Genomic DNA, 15,642 nt, shown 5'->3' on the forward strand with positions numbered 1-15,642 from the left:
GTTGGGGGGTGGCCCCAGTGAGGGTGGTTGAAGCTACCACCTTCAGTTTGAACATTTTGTTCCAGCCCTCTCCGCCGTTCACTTTCCCGGAGTGGAACATTGGCAGGCAGATTACCTCATTCGCAGGCGTTAGCCCATGGGGGAATGGTCTCTTCACCTGGAAGTGTTTCATCAGTTGTCTCCAGTGTGGCACCCCCGACGTGGCTCTGTTGGCATCTCCGTTCAACAGAAAGGTACATAGGTTCATGGCTCAGTCATGGGTTCCTTTGGCGGACGCACTGGTGGCCCCGTGAGGTCAGTATCGTCTGATTTACGCCCCCCTCTCTCTCAAGCTTCTGCCAAGACTTCTTCAGTATCGAGGCAGAAGGGATTCCGGTCATCTAAGTGGACCTGCTTTAGTCACTAGTTTTGGCTGTTGAAAGCCAGGTGCTGAAGGATAGGGGATTGTCTAAATCAGTGATTCCTACGCTGTTATAAGCTAGGAAATCTACTTCTTGGCAGATCTACCATCGTATGTGGAAGATGTACTTTGCGTGGTGTGAATCCCTTGGGGTTCCTCCCCACTTTTTTTCGGTGGCTCTGATCTTGACCTTCCTTTAACAGGAGGTTGAACAGAAGTTGGTCTTGAGTACTATCAAGGGCCAGGTGTTGGCCTAGGCAGTTGTCTTCAAATGACCTTTGGCTAAAGCTCTAGTGCATTCTCTCTTCAGGGTGTTCAGCACTTGGTCCCCCCAGTGTGGTCTCCTTTGCTGCCTTGGGACCTTAATTTGGTACTTTCAGTTCTCCAGCAGTCTCCCTTTGGGAATCTTTGGGCGCTTCCCCTGCTTACACGGTCCCAGAAGGTGGCCTTTTCTGTGGCCATCACCTCTGCACGCAGGGTGTCGGACCTGGCAGCGTTATCCTGTCCATCTGGTAAATCACAGGGATATGGTGGTTCTTCGCCCCTGCCCATCATTCCTTCCTAAGTTGGTCTCCGACTTTCATTTGAATGAATACATTGTGTTGCCTTCCCTGTGTGTCCCAGGCTTAAACGTCCAAAGGAAATTGACTTGCATGCCTTGAATGTGGTCCGGGAAATTAGGGTGTACCTGGCAGCTATGGAGTGTTTGAGGAAGTCAGACTCTCCATTTGTGCTCGCGGATGGGATAAAGGGTTGTCCGCTTCTTCTGCAACCTTTTCTAGATGGATCAGAGAGATGGTGGTTCAGGCCCATCTTTCAGGGGTCAGGTTCCTTCTTTCCCTGTCAAGGCGCACTCAGCAAGGGTGCTTAGTGCCTCCTGGGCCTTCCATCAGCAGATTTGCAAGGTGGCCACTTGGGTCGTCTGTGCACTTTTTTTTTTCTCAGTCTTATAAGTGGATGTATTGGCATCTGTAGATGCTTGCTTTGGCCGCAAGGTTTTGCAGGCTGCTATTTTAAGAGGACCTGATCCTCCTTTAAGGGTGTATTGTTTTTTTTTTTTCAATTGGGCTCCAGTTTGGTTGAGCCCCTGTTGCCTGTTTGGCTAATGTTTAGCCTTGGGAATTTTTTGCACCCCTCATTTTTATTGAATGTCCCAATGAATAAGAATACAAGAAGCTCTGTCCGTCAATGAATGTAAGCGAAAATGGGATTTTTGACTTACCGTAAAATCCATTTCTCTAATGGTCATAGATGGACACAGCACCCTTCCCTCTGTGGTTATTCTCCTGACACCGCTTGTAACAAAACGGAGTTGCTATAGCAGAGAGCTGGTGTATACCCCCTTGGCCTGCCCATGGGTGTAGCCAGAATTTTTTGTCTGCCTAGTGTCCTACTCATGTAGGGGGCAGTATAACCGAATGGTTAAGAATACCGGAACCTGTGTCCATCAATGAACATCAGAGAAATTGATTTTTTTTTTTTTTTTACGATAAGTCAAAAATTCCATTATCCTCTACTAGGCATATCATTAGCGGTTCTGATGTATTCCTAAAACCTTGGTGACTCAGTGCTGCCTTACTAGCCATTAAAACTGGGTATTGACTTAGATAGCCATGAATGGCTAGGAGGGGATGGGCCATAGTCTGCTACAAGGAAATGGGTCACTGTTTGCATCCCAATGCAAATCTCAGGTTTTAAAGTTTCTTCAACACTCTACAAGGGTGCAGAGCCGGGTATGTAGGTAGCTTGTGGGGCTAGACCTTTTATTTTTAAATCGGAAACATTGGTTTGCTGTTATGGACAAACTGACTTCCTTTGGCGTGATCTTCAAAACTGAACTCCAGGAATTCAGCAACTTTGTAAAAAGTGCAAGCATTAGGAGTTAAGTCCAGGGAGGTGCATGCCACCTAGTGGACTTGTGTCTTTAATGTACATCTGGCAGGTTTATTGTGCTCCAGAAATATAGCTTGATCCTCTGGTTTCAGCTCCTTCAAGTGCAGAGTCAATGTAGCTTCTATGCCCACCCCTCCCCATCTTCTGCACAATCAGTCTTACGTGAACTCATTTACATAATACAAAGGCATCTGTGAATGGGCAGCAGAGGAAAGGAATGGACACAGCTGCTGTTTGTGCTTCTCTCCTCTGGATCCTGAGTGTTTTCTCCAGATTGCTATAAACCTGTCAGTGTTAAAAATGGAGATAAGTCTAGGAGGTAGAATGTATCTTGGACTTAACTCCTAGTATGCCTGCACATTTAGTAAAGTGGCTAAATATCCTGGAATTCAGCTTTAAAACAAACTAGGAGAGAGTATGCTTCTGAGACTACGTTTAAGTTTTCCTTCCACAATCCCTCTGGTCCAGTAGCATACCTCGCTCTGCTGATAGGAGGATCCCTTTGGATAAGGCTATGGAGGTTTTCCAAAGCTGGAGTGAAGTTCAGCCCTTTTGGCTAATCTGTTAGCAAATATAATTCATAATGCCTTATATTGGTATATATACACAACAGACGCTTTTTCCCTAAAGAGAATGCAGGAAAAATTGTGTTGGGGGGGGCTGTTAAGGTTAATCCCATAGTTTTTTAAATTCTCCTCCTTTCTCGTGCTCTAGTTGCATATCATTCTTACTATATAACCTGCCAATCTCTTATTGTTATCTTGCAGATGGAAAAGTTCGACCTAGTACATTAATACTTGATGGTGGTTCAACCAGTCTTTCATCCTGCACAGTAAACCCTTCATCTATGATTGAACTGACAAACTCTCTAAGAACACTGATGGATGGGAATGGAGGTAGGTAACTTGAACTGTCTTAAAACCTGGACAGTTTTTGCCGTCTGCTCTGTATGTGTTCAGAGGCCATTTACAGATGTTTTCTCCTGTGGTAATGCCCCAAAAGTCCTTATGCAGGCACCTCCTGTAGAGTCGTAACGTTATGTCCCATCTCCCAGTTGTGTGCTGCCTACCTACTTGTCCTCGTGCAGGGTTTCGATGGAGGCTACAAGCTGCTGCGTTTTTTGTTTTTTTTTTCTACAGTAGAAAATTAGTATCAGATGTTTTCAAACTACCATTTACCTTAAAATGGCAAAAGTAGTACCACAGTTCAAGTATCGTAATCATTATATCTTTAAAAAATGTTTAGTCTGTATAAATCTTACAAAAATCACAATTCAGACAAAAAGCAAGAAACTTAAGTTCAAGGCACATGAGCACAAAAAGGAAATGAAGATTGGAGGGGGAAGCTGCTTTTGTTTGGCGCACATTGCGCAGGCAGGATTCTTGTTGCCTTCAGGAAACCCAACCTGAGAAATGATGTGCAGCAGTTGCTGAAGTGAATGTAAACAGAACGTGACTGCCAAGAGGCTGCAGGAGATCAGCAGAACTGGGATGCAGCATTAGATGAAAAAGCATTTTATTTTATGTGGAGGGGTGGGAAGGCTGACAAATAGGTTGTTTCACTAAATAAAATACTGCATGAATTTGTTCAAATTTATCTCAGGAGCAGGCAATTCATTAAAAAAAGCATTCAGTAAATACAGCATGCATTTACGTTTTATTTTTGGGCTATTGCACTCCATTTTTTTTTTTTTTTTTTTTTTTTTTTTTTTTTTTGCTTATTATACTGCAAATTGGACCTCCGACTGTAGCAGGAGGTGAAACATTTAGCAGTGGTAGGAATACGATTGCTAAATATGTTCCTGCTCAGACATGTTGGTCGTCAGGGAGCCGACTAACATTCAGTGACTTATCCCTGCCCTGCTCATTCAGCTATTGGCCGGGAATTCTCAGCTGGTAGCTGAATGTAACCAAAGGAAGCCGGTACAGTGTTGGGAGGGGGGAGACACGGGAGTTCTCCCACAATCACACCACCCTCTTCCGTTCTGATATAAATTTTAAGGGGGAACCAATGAAAAAAAAAAAAAAAAAGGAAGGTCTCCCCAAATTCCATATCTGAACCCTTACCTGGGCATGTAGCCTGGCAGGACAGAAAAAAGGGGGGGTGAGCATGCAGCCCCCTCCACCTAAACCGAACCAAGCCACATGGGACATGTACATATTTGGCCAATCATGTCTCCCTTATGACCCTGCCCCTTCGTTTACTTAGTAACGCAAACTCGAAGATGTCATTTGGCACAAGGAAAGTGAAGGTATTGGACATTATTAAAAAGATAAGAGAATTAACAAATGCCTTTTTTTTTTTCCTAATTTAAAATGCTAAACATGGCATACTTACCTGCTCTGTGCAGTGGTATTGCATAGAGCAGCCTGGAACCTCCTCTTCTGGTGTCTTCTGGTGCAGTCTGCTCCACCTCTGTGTGCCATTATAAGATTAGACTTCTTTGGTGACACACCTGAGCGAGCTTGCTCCTGAGCCGGGCTGTGTGTCCATTGCCACACAGAGCCTGGCCCAGCTCCCTCATGGGATTTGTTTGACCGCACCAGGAGCCAATCTTTTCCTCTTCTGTCTGAGCCTGTGAGGAGAGAAACTCCAGTGCCGCTGCAGACAGGCACTCAGGTAAGTATAAAAGGAGGTGATACAACTTGTGGGACATTTTTCACCTTAATGAAGGGAAATGTCTTTGTCCACTTTACGGAAATTTTTTTTTTTTTTTTTTTTTTTTATTGGGATATTTATCATAGGTAATAACCACATTGTTCACTGGTAGTGAATTGACAGTTTACATATTGCATAAAATATTTTGTATCAAATGCAAATATAGAATGCGATAAGCATTAACAACTTTACCCCAAAGTATTTTAGAAACTAAATGGCATTCACTTAAGTCCAGGCTAATACGATCTAAGCTTAAAGCTGTCGCCCCCTATTCTACGGTAAGCCCTATATGAACTATCCTGGAAAGGAAAGAGGTCTATACTTAATCTAAGGGCGCTCCGATCACTTGATCTCCCAGTGGTCGATTTCAGAGGACAAGACAATAGCTGCAGTGCCTGGGCGGTGACATCCATCTATAGACTTACTATGGGGCACCTTTTTGTCTGCTGTCTCTCGCTGGGAACCAATCACGTGACCACACCATAGCGCCCTTAGATTAGGTAAGTATGCACATCTTTCCTTTGTAAGATCGTTAGAATGGGGGTGAGAGCAGGTTTAAGCCTACATTTTATTAGCCCAGACTTCTACTTTTAAGGTTTCCTTCTACTTTGAATCAGTCTTTTGATTGGCAGTTTGTTTATAATGCCTTCCATTGCAGCCAGTCCTACAGATTATCATAATAGAATAGAATTTTGTTTTCTCATTCTTCATTGTAAGCGGAGTTCCAGCCTCACACACTCACCTGTCCAACGGTCCATCGATGCGGCCGCCCGAAGCCTCGCTCTTCTCCCTCTCTGCGGCGCCGGCATCACTGGTGCGGGCACCCGGCTGTGACAGTTTGCGGCTTCACAGCCGGGTACACACTGCGCATGCGCGAGTTGCGCTACGCGCCGTGATTGGCCGGCAATCTTCTGGGACCTCTGACATGTCCCAGAAGATTGGAGGGAGGGGGAGAGGAGAACTTCCGCTCAGGGCGCCACGGCGCTCCGAGCGGAAGTGGGAGCGGGTACCTGTCAAAACTAGGTACCCGCTCCCCCCCCCCAAAAAAATGACATGCCAAATGTGGCATGTCAGGGGGTTAGAACCACCTAAAGCGGAAGTTCCACTTTTGGGTGGAACTCCACTTTAAGCTGGCATTTGGATACAGTTGATTTTCATGTACAGATGTGGGACTTTGTAGGTAGCCACCAGTAATCCCATACAGAAATTTGAGTACGTATACGTTTATTTTAAACAACATTAAAAAGTATATATAAAACCAAGTCAGATACATGTATGAATAATACAAAGTAATATCTCATTGTATAGCAGAATATCCCCATTCAGGGTACATATATAACCGGGAGACCTCTAGGAATACCCTTTTGATTAGAAAACGCAGAATCTGTGATCTAGAAGGTATCCAGGTCTCATGGGTATCTCAAATTGCTGTGGTCAGAGGATCGCTACACCTTTTGCTTATAGCTTCATCTGGAGATCATATTATAACCAGATTCTGAGGGGAAAAAAGGGAAAACGTGAAGCACCCAGAACCGCATAAAGGTCCACAGAGGGAAACCAATGGTAGTGTGGTCATCCCTTGAGAGCAGCTTCTCTCTGTTGGGGTGTGGAACAATCGATTCCACTTGCGCTGATCCCTTCTCAACTATCCTTCTGCTTGGGGAATCCAGGATGCGCATACACTACCATTGGTTTCATATTGGATGGGAAAGCATCTATCCCAGATTGGCTACCTTTTTGAAAAGTGCTGTTGGCTCTGAAACGACACTCCTGAAGCTCTGACCATAAAGTATATCTTATTTTTGGTGTGTGTTTTCCTTTCCCCCCTTTTTTTTTTTCCCCAGCTGTAGTTTGGGTGTCTAGGGGCCCTCTGTGGACCTTCATGCTGTTCAGTGCTTCAGGTTTTCCCTTTTTTCCCCTCTGAATCTGGTTATATTAGGATCTCCCGATGAAGCTATAAGTGAAACGCGTAGCAATCCTCTGACCACAGCAATTTGAGTTACCTGTGAGACCTGGATACCTTCTAGATTATCGCAGATTCTGCATTTTCTATACATCAAAAGGGTATTCCTAGAGGTCTCCCGGTTATATATGTACCCTGAATGGGGATATTCTGCTATACAATGAGGAGACATTGCTTTGTATCTGACTTGGTTCTATATATACTTTTTAATGTTGTTTATATAAACTTATATATTTTAAATTGAGTACTCTAATCTCTGTATGGGATTACTGTTGGCTACCTACAGAGTCCCACTTCTCTTCCTCCTCTTGTTTTTGGCTATATACAGTGCCTTGCGAAAGTATTCGGCCCCCTTGAACTTTGTGACTTTTTGCCACATTTCAGGCTTCAGACATAAAGATATAAAACTGTAATTTTTTGTGAAGAATCAACAAGTGGGACACAATCATGAAGTGGAACGAAATTTATTGGATATTTCAAACTTTGTTAACAAATAAAAAACTGAAAAATTGGGCGTGCAAAATTATTCAGCCCCCTTAAGTTAATACTTTGTAGCGCCACCTTTTGCTGCGATTACAGCTGTAAGTCGCTTGGGGTATGTTTTTGCCCATTCCTCCTTGCAAAACAGCTCGAGCTCAGTGAGGTTGGATGGAGAGCGTTTGTGAACAGCAGTTTTCAGTTCTTTCCACAGATTCTCGATTGGATTCAGGTCTGGACTTTGACTTGGCCATTCTAACACCTGGATATGTTTGTGAACCATTCCATTGTAGATTTTGCTTTATGTTTTGTATCATTGTCTTGTTGGAAGACAAATCTCCGTCCCAGTCTTGGGTCTTTTGCAGACTCCATCAGGTTTTCTTCCAGAATGGGTCCTGCATTTGGCTCTATCATCTTCCCATCAATTTTAACCATCTTCCCTGTCCCTGCTGAAGAAAAGCAGGCCCAAACCATGATGCTGCCACCACCATGTTTGACAGTGGGGATGGTGTGTTCAGGGTGATGAGCTGTGTTGCTTTTACGCCAAACATAACGTTTTGCATTGTTGCCAAAAATTTCGATTCTGGTTTCATCTGACCAGAGCACCTTTTTCCACATGTTTGGTGTGTCTCCCAGGTGGCTTGTGGCAAACTTTAAAGGACACTTTTTATGGATATCTTTAAGAAATGGCTTTCTTCTTGCCACTCTTCCATAAAGGCCAGATTTGTGCAGTATACGACTGATTGTTGTTCTATGGACAGAGTCTCCCACCTCAGCTGTAGATCTCTGCAGTTCATCCAGAGTGATCATGGGCCTCTTGGCTGCATCTCTAATCAGTCTTCTTGTATGAGCTGATAGTTTAGAGGGACGGCCAGGTCTTCGTAGGTTTGCAGTCGTCTGATACTCCCATTTCAATATTATCGCTTGCACAGTGCTCCTTGGGATGTTTAAAGCTTGGGAAATCTTTTTGTATCCAAATCCGGCTTTAAACTTCTCCACAACAGTATCTCGGATCTGCCTGTTGTGTTCCTTGTTCTTCATGATGCTCTCTGCGCTTTAAATTGACCTCTGAGACTATCACAGTGCAGGTGCATTTATACGGAAACTTAATTACACACAGGTGGATTCTATTTATCTTCATTAGTCATTTAGGTCAACATTGGATCATTCAGAGATCCTCACTGAACTTCTGGAGAGAGTTTGCTGCACTGAAAGTAAAGGGGCTGAATAATTTTGCACGCCCAAATTTTGTTTTTTATTTAACAAAGTTTGAAATATCCAATAAATTTCGTTCCACTTCATGATTGTGTCCCACTTGTTGTTTCTTCACAAAAAATTACAGTTTTATATCTTTGTTTGAAGCCTGAAATGTGGCAAATGTTCGCAAAGTTCAAGGGGGCCGAATACTTTCGCAAGGCACTGTACATTTCGGGATGTGGTGCCACATTTGTTTGAGTCTTGTCTTGTGTTTTATTGTATACATTTCTTGTACAGATATCTCAAAGTGTTTTCTTTTGCACTCACAAGTTTCTTGTTAACATTGTAGAGATCCAGATAAATATGTTGGATGAGAAGCTGGTGAAGTTTTTAGCCATGCAAAGAATCCACGAAATTTTCTCCCCTAAAGACCATCCTGTATCAAGTGCCAGCCGACTGCAGCCACCTCCTCCCAGTGGACATCAAGCTGAAGGTGGGTGTAGTGTATTTCAATTAGTTGTACTGATCTCAAGGAGTTAGCCCTGACCTAAATAGATTTGTAGACCACCTTATGTGTTCTAGTATCAGCCAGTGTATTAAATAGGCTACTAAACCTCATCAGAGTCTATTTGAGCAGATCCGCATTGACAGAGGAGCAGTAATTCATAATCATTGTACTGTACAGCAAAGCAGAAATACAGACTGCTTAATGTAGGATGCAAATATACACCAATCAGCCATAACATTATGACCACCCACCATAACCCATCAAAGCATTGACCCCACTAGACTTCTGAAGGTATGCTGCGATATCTGGCAGCAAGCGGTCAGCAGCAAGTCCTGTAAGTTGTGAGGTGGGCCTACATGGATCAGATTTGTTTTTCCCAGCACGTCCCACAGATGCTTGATTGGATTGAGATCTAGAGAAATTGGAGGCCAAGTCAACACCTCACCCTCCTTGAATTCAGGGGACCAGGCTACCTTCTTCCAGTGGTCCGGTTCTGATGAACACATGCCCATTGTAGGCAGGCTTTGCTGTGGGCATAGGTCAGCATTGGCACCCTGACTGGTCTGTGGCTACGCAGGCCCATATGCAACAAACTGTGCTGCACTGTGTGTTCTGACACCTTTCCATGGGAACCAGCGTTAACTTGAGCTACAGTAGCTCTCCTATTGGATCGACTACACAGACCAGCCTTCACTCCCTACTTGCATCAGTGAGTCTTGGCTTCTCATAACCCTGTCGCCAGTTTGTCAGTTGTCCTTCCTTGGACCTCAGGGTAAGTCCTGACTACTGCAGACTGGGAACATCCCACAAGAGCTGCAGTTTTGGAGTTGCTCTGACCCAGCTGTCTAGCCATTACATTTTGGCCCTTGTCAAAGTCACTCAAATCTTAAACTTGCCCATTTTTTTCTGCTTTAAACACATCAGTTTCAGAAACCAATGTGTTCGCTTGCAGCCTCACATATCCCACACTTTTTCAAATGCCATTATAACCAGATAAACAATATTCACCTTTACCTATCAGTGGTCATAATATTATGGCTGATTGGTGTAGCTGCCTCCTATATACAGTTGTGCTCATAAGTTTACATACCCTGGCAGAATTTGATTTCTTGGCCATTTTTCAGAGAATATGAATAACACAAAAACTTTTCTTTCACTGATGGTTAGTATCTGGTTGAAGCCATTTACTATCAATCAACTGTTTTTACTCTTTTTAAATCCTAATGACAGCAAACTACCCAAATGACCCTGATCAAAAGTTTACATACCTCCAGTTCTTAATACCTTGTATTGTATTGTATTTTGTGGTATTTGTGGATGAGGCTCCTTATCTTCTCAGATGGTAAAGCTGCCCGTTCTTCCTGGCAAAAAGCCTCCAGTTCCTGTAAATTCTTTGGCTGTCTTGCATGAACTGCATGTTGAGATCTCCCCAGAGTGTCTCAATGATATTGAGGTTAGGAGACTGAGATGGCCACCCCAGAACCTTCACTTTATTCTGCTGTAGCCAATGACAGGCTGACTTGGCCTTGTGTTTAGGGTCATTGTCATGTTGGAATGTCCAAGTACGTCCCATGCGCAGCTTCCGGGCTCATGAATGCAATTTTCCTCCAGCATTTTCTGATAACATACTGCATTCATCTTGCCATTAATTCTGATCAAATTTCCTGTGCCTTTGTAGCTCACACATCCCCAAACCATCAGTGATCCACCAGTAGGAATGGTGTACATTTCATCATAGGCCTTGTTGACTCCTCTCCAAATTTAGCGTTTATGGGTGTGGCTAAAAGCTCAATTTTGGTCTCCTGGCTCCAAATGACTTTGTGGCAGAAGGTTTGAGGCTTGTCTCTGCGCTCTTTGGCGTATTGTAAGCGGGATACCTTGTGACATTTGCATAGTAATGGCTTTCTGCTGGCGACTCGACCATGCAGCCCATCTTTCTTCAAGTGCCTCCTTATTGTACATCTTGAAACAGCCACACCACATGTTTTCAGAGAGTCCTGTATTTCACCTGAAGTTACTTCTGGGTTTTTCTTTGCATCCCCAATAATTTTCCTGGCAGTTGTGGCTGAAATTTTAGTTGGTCTACCTGACCCCGTGGTTTGGTTTTAACAAAACCCCTCATTTTACACATCTTGATTAGAGTTTGAAGCTTGGAGTTTTTGGCATTCTCAATTCCTTGGATATCTTTTTATATCCCTTTCCTGTTTTTTTACAGTTCAACTACCTTTTCCCACAGATCCTTTGACAATTCTTTGCTTTCCCCATGACTCAGAATCCAGAAACATCAGTGCAGAACTGGATGAAAGATGCAAGGGTCTGTCGGGAGTCCAGAAATTCACTGACCTTTTATACACACACACTACAAGCAAACAGATCACAGGTGAGGATGGTTACTTTTAACCACTTGCCATCGACTTACTGTATATTTAAGTCAGCAGAGTGGCTCCCAGGCAAAATCACGCCTGTGAGGAGCTAGGGGGCGAACGCGCGGCGGTGCCCTCCCGCCCCCGATCGTCAGCGGGGAAGCTGGTGTGTGTGTCAGGCGGCTCCGATGACGCCTGACACCCTCGATCTCTCCCTGCTGAGAGAAAAGGACGGACAGCTGATGTAAACACAGCCGTCTGTCCTTCTGCCTGCAGTGATCAGAGCCCATGTAATCCTGCTGTATAGGATCGTATGTCTCTGTGATCATTTCAAAAGCCCAACCCCCCCCCCCCCCCCCCCACAGTAAGAATCACTCCCCTAGGCTTACATTTAACCCCTTGATCACCAACAGTATTAACCTCTTCCCTGCCAGTGTCATTACAGTAACAGTGCATATTTTTAGCACTGATCACTGTAGTAATGTCACTGGTACTCCCAAAAGTGTAAATGTCAGTCAGGGGTCCGATCTGTCTGCCGCAATGTCAGTCCTGCAAAAAATTGCAGATCGCTGCCATTACTAGTAAAAAAAAACAAAACCATAAAAATTACATAAATCTTTCCCGTAGTTAGTAGACGAAATAACTTTTGCGCAAGCCAATCAAAATACGCTTATTGCGATTCTTTTTTTTTTTTTATCAAAAATATGTAGCAGAAAACAGATTGGCCTAAAATGTTAAATTTTGATTTTTTTAAAAAATTTTTTTTTTTGGGGAATGTCGTATAAAAGAATGTGAAAAAATAAAATATATATATATATATATATATATATATATATATATATATATATATATATATATATATATATATATATATATATATATATATATATATATATATATATATATATATATATATATATATATATATATATATTTTTTTTTTTTTTTTTTAATAACGCCAAAAATCAAAAATTAGTCGCACAGGTGATCAAATACCACCAAAAGAAAGCTCTATTTGTGGGGGGAAAAAAGGATTTCCATTTTATTTGGGTACAGCGTCGCACGACCGTGCAATTATCTGTTAAACTAACGCAGTGCCGAATAGCAAAATAGGGCCTGGTCATTTAGCAGGAAAATCTTCCGGTCAAAAAGTGGTTAATAGCCATTCAAACCCCTTTGTGTCAACTTGTGTGCATGTTATCAGGCCAAAATCTCCAGGGTATGTAACCTTTTGATCAGGGTCATTTGGGTAGTTGTCATTTATTTATGATTTAAAAAGAGTAAACGCAGTTGATTTGATAATAGTCGTATTCAAAATTATTCAAACCCCCCCCCCCCCAATGCTGTAAAGGGTTTTAGGGAATTTAGTGTACTTTTGTAATTGTATTCAGAATGAAATCCTACAAGGACTTCTTAAAGAACCATATGCAACTAAAATGACATCAATTTTGTAATACAGTAGTAAATGTTTTTCTCTTACGTCCTCCGACAGTCGCCGCCTCTTCATATTCGTCACATATGGGGTATTAGACTTTGCTCCGAAGGAGTAGCTAGGCAACAGAATATGTTAACAATAAAGCTTTAACATATCCCACCCTCAAGGGGTGGTCCCCTCAGTCAATACCCTCCTACTTCCTGCAACCATATCTCAGTTTTAATGTCTAGCTTGTCAGGAGTGGCTGGCTCTCTCTGTGCTGGGACTTTCTGTCCCAGACTCTTTCTTCTTTTTAATATTTTGTTTGAGTTTTTCTCTCTACCTTTAATTAGCTGTTATTTTGTCAGCGTTAGTTCTTCGGACGAAGAGGATCATGCGGACTGGGTCTCGGGCTGATCCCCCTGGTCGCAGGTCGTGGGTCAGTGGCTTCCCAGTCTGCCATCGAGCGTTCAGCCAGGTAACGCTCCTGGCATAGTGAACGACCCATCCCTGTTCGGTGCAGGGATGATTGGTGAGGTGGCTACCTCACTGGACGCTGTGCGGTTTCTTAACCCCCATTTTGTGCGTCTTGAATTGCGACTCTCCCTGCCTCATGTGCAGCGGCTTGTTCGCCTGTGCGGGTCCCCCACGCCATGTGAGGTAAGTGTATTTATGTGGGGACCTGTCTGTCTGGGGGGGTGTCAGTCTGGGACTGTGTAACCTGCCTCTATTCACACTGCTTGTCTCCCTATCTCTCGGCTGCATGCTGTGGGCTGCAAGGGGGGGGGGGGAGCTGTATGACACTGTGTGTGTCAGACTGGGCAGTGTGAGAAGCTGTGTGCTGTGGGGCATGTTTTTTTGGCATGTTTGGGCATATACAGCGATCGCTGCGGCGATCTGACATGTATTCTTATATTGGAATGTAATGTGTGTTTTAATGCACTGTGGAGCGGCGTTTTCGGCGCCAAACGACGCCATTTTGCCTACACCCGCTCCGGCCGCATGGTTTACATGCATGGCGGCCATTTTCTTGTAGCCTCCATAGGCTTACATAGAGCGCCCTGGCAGCATCACTTCCTCTTTCCAGGAACACCGATCGAGGCAGCAGCAGCGGCGAGGGTCTCCTCAGGTTTTATCCTTCTGTTCTTGCTATACATTGCCTGTGTTCAGTTTGCATATTCCCTGTGGGGGTCTCATTGTGCTTGAGTGTGGTGCGGTGGGCTGCGCTTGCCGCGCTTGCTAAAAAAGGGGCAGTTAACCCTTGGTTGTCTGGCATTACAGGGGCAATGGATTCTCAGGAGGGCAAATTTCCTACAGTATTGGTGGAAAGCCAGGGGACCGCTGTTTCCCCCCCAGGGGGGGATTTAGCCACTATTGTGGCTGGCCTTGCTGCTCAGGTGCAAATGCTGGTGGCTGCTCAATCTACTAAAAGGCCCAGAGTTGCTCTTTCCTCTGATTCTGAGGGTGAAGGTGATGGGGCTGTTCTGGCAGGGGCCTCCTTATCGGGGTCCCGCTCCTCTCTTGATCTAGTGGGGTCTGAGGTGGAGGCTGAAGTTGAGGGGGTCGATAATTCTCCCCCTGGCTCGCCTGAAGGGCTTGCAATCATGGATGAGTTGATTGCTTCCATTAAGCAAACGCTGCGTTTGCAGGACGAAGTGTGTCCCCCCGCTGCCTTGGCGGCTTATGGGACGCAGAGAAAACGCAGGACGCCGCAGGTTTTTCCCTGCAATGCTGATTTTCAGCGCGCTGTTAAGGATCAATGGCGCGATCTGCGCAAACCTTTTGCGGTACCAAGTAAATTCAAGCTGCGTTATCCTTTTTCGCCTGCCACTGATGAACGGTGGTGTGTGCCTCCACCAGTGGATCATGCAATTGCGGTTTTGAACAAAGCCACTGCGATTCCTGCAGAGGGTTCCCCTGTTTTCCGTGATGCCACGGATAGGAGACTGGAGTCTCTTGCCCGTCATACTTATTCTGTTACGGGTTCTATGCTTAAGGCTCTGTTTGCTTCTCTCATGGCGGCCCAGGCGATCGCAAGTTGGACGCAGATGCTTAGGCGCGTTCTAGTGGCCGATTCGGCCTCGGCGGCGACCCTGGATATGGTGGATCAGATCCACCAGGGTGTCGTGTATCTGTGTGATGCGGACCTGGACCTGATTCCGTTGGCTGCACGTGTGCACAGCGTGGCGGTGTTGTCTCGCCGCCTGGTTTGGTTAAAATGTTGGTCGGTGGACCAATCTTCACGTAAGACCTTAGCCAATCTGCCTTATGATGGGTCTCGCCTTTTTGGGGAGTCCCTGGATGTGTTGATTAAGGGGATCACCGGGGGTAAGAGCACTCTCTTGCCCCATTTCCCCAAGGCTAAGGGGGCTTCTGGGAAGAAGCATGCAAATTTTCGGCCCCCTCAGGGGTCCTTTCGTGCCTTTCGGCCGCACTGCAAGGGCAAACCGTTCAAAGGTCAAGGCTCTCAGAAGAAGCCCTGGTCTGGGAAACAGAAGTCCGGCCAATCCGGACCTGCAGCCCATAACAGTTCGGCCTGAAGGGGCGCCCTCACCCAGTTTTGGGGTGGGGGGACGCTTGCTCGGTTTTCTTCAGCCTTGGTTGGCCCGTGTGCGGGACAGATGGGTTCTGGAAATCGTTCGATCTGGTTACAAGATCGAGTTTCTCTCTCGGCCGGAGAGCAGATTTTTTCCCTCAAATCTTCAACTGTCTCCAGAGCGCCTGCGGGATCTGCACCTGGCGGTGCGGGACCTGAGGGCTCAAGGAGTG

The 15,642-nt window shown here is 44.8% G+C and overlaps 1 protein-coding gene across 1 annotated transcript in view; it reads left to right on the forward strand.

The window, feature by feature from the left end:
- Window positions 1–15,642, forward strand: part of PHF12 (PHD finger protein 12) — a 158,942-nt gene that overhangs the window by 112,104 nt on the left and 31,196 nt on the right. The window contains exons 10-11 of the mRNA XM_082246246.1: window positions 3,061–3,189; window positions 8,938–9,081. Of these exons, the coding sequence (XP_082102372.1) occupies window positions 3,061–3,189; window positions 8,938–9,081 (273 nt within the window). The remainder of the gene's footprint in view (window positions 1–3,060; window positions 3,190–8,937; window positions 9,082–15,642) is intronic.

This window comes from Pelophylax lessonae (genome assembly GCF_965119305.1).
Source record: "Pelophylax lessonae genome assembly, chromosome: 2".
Taxonomy (NCBI): Eukaryota; Metazoa; Chordata; class Amphibia; order Anura; family Ranidae; genus Pelophylax; species Pelophylax lessonae.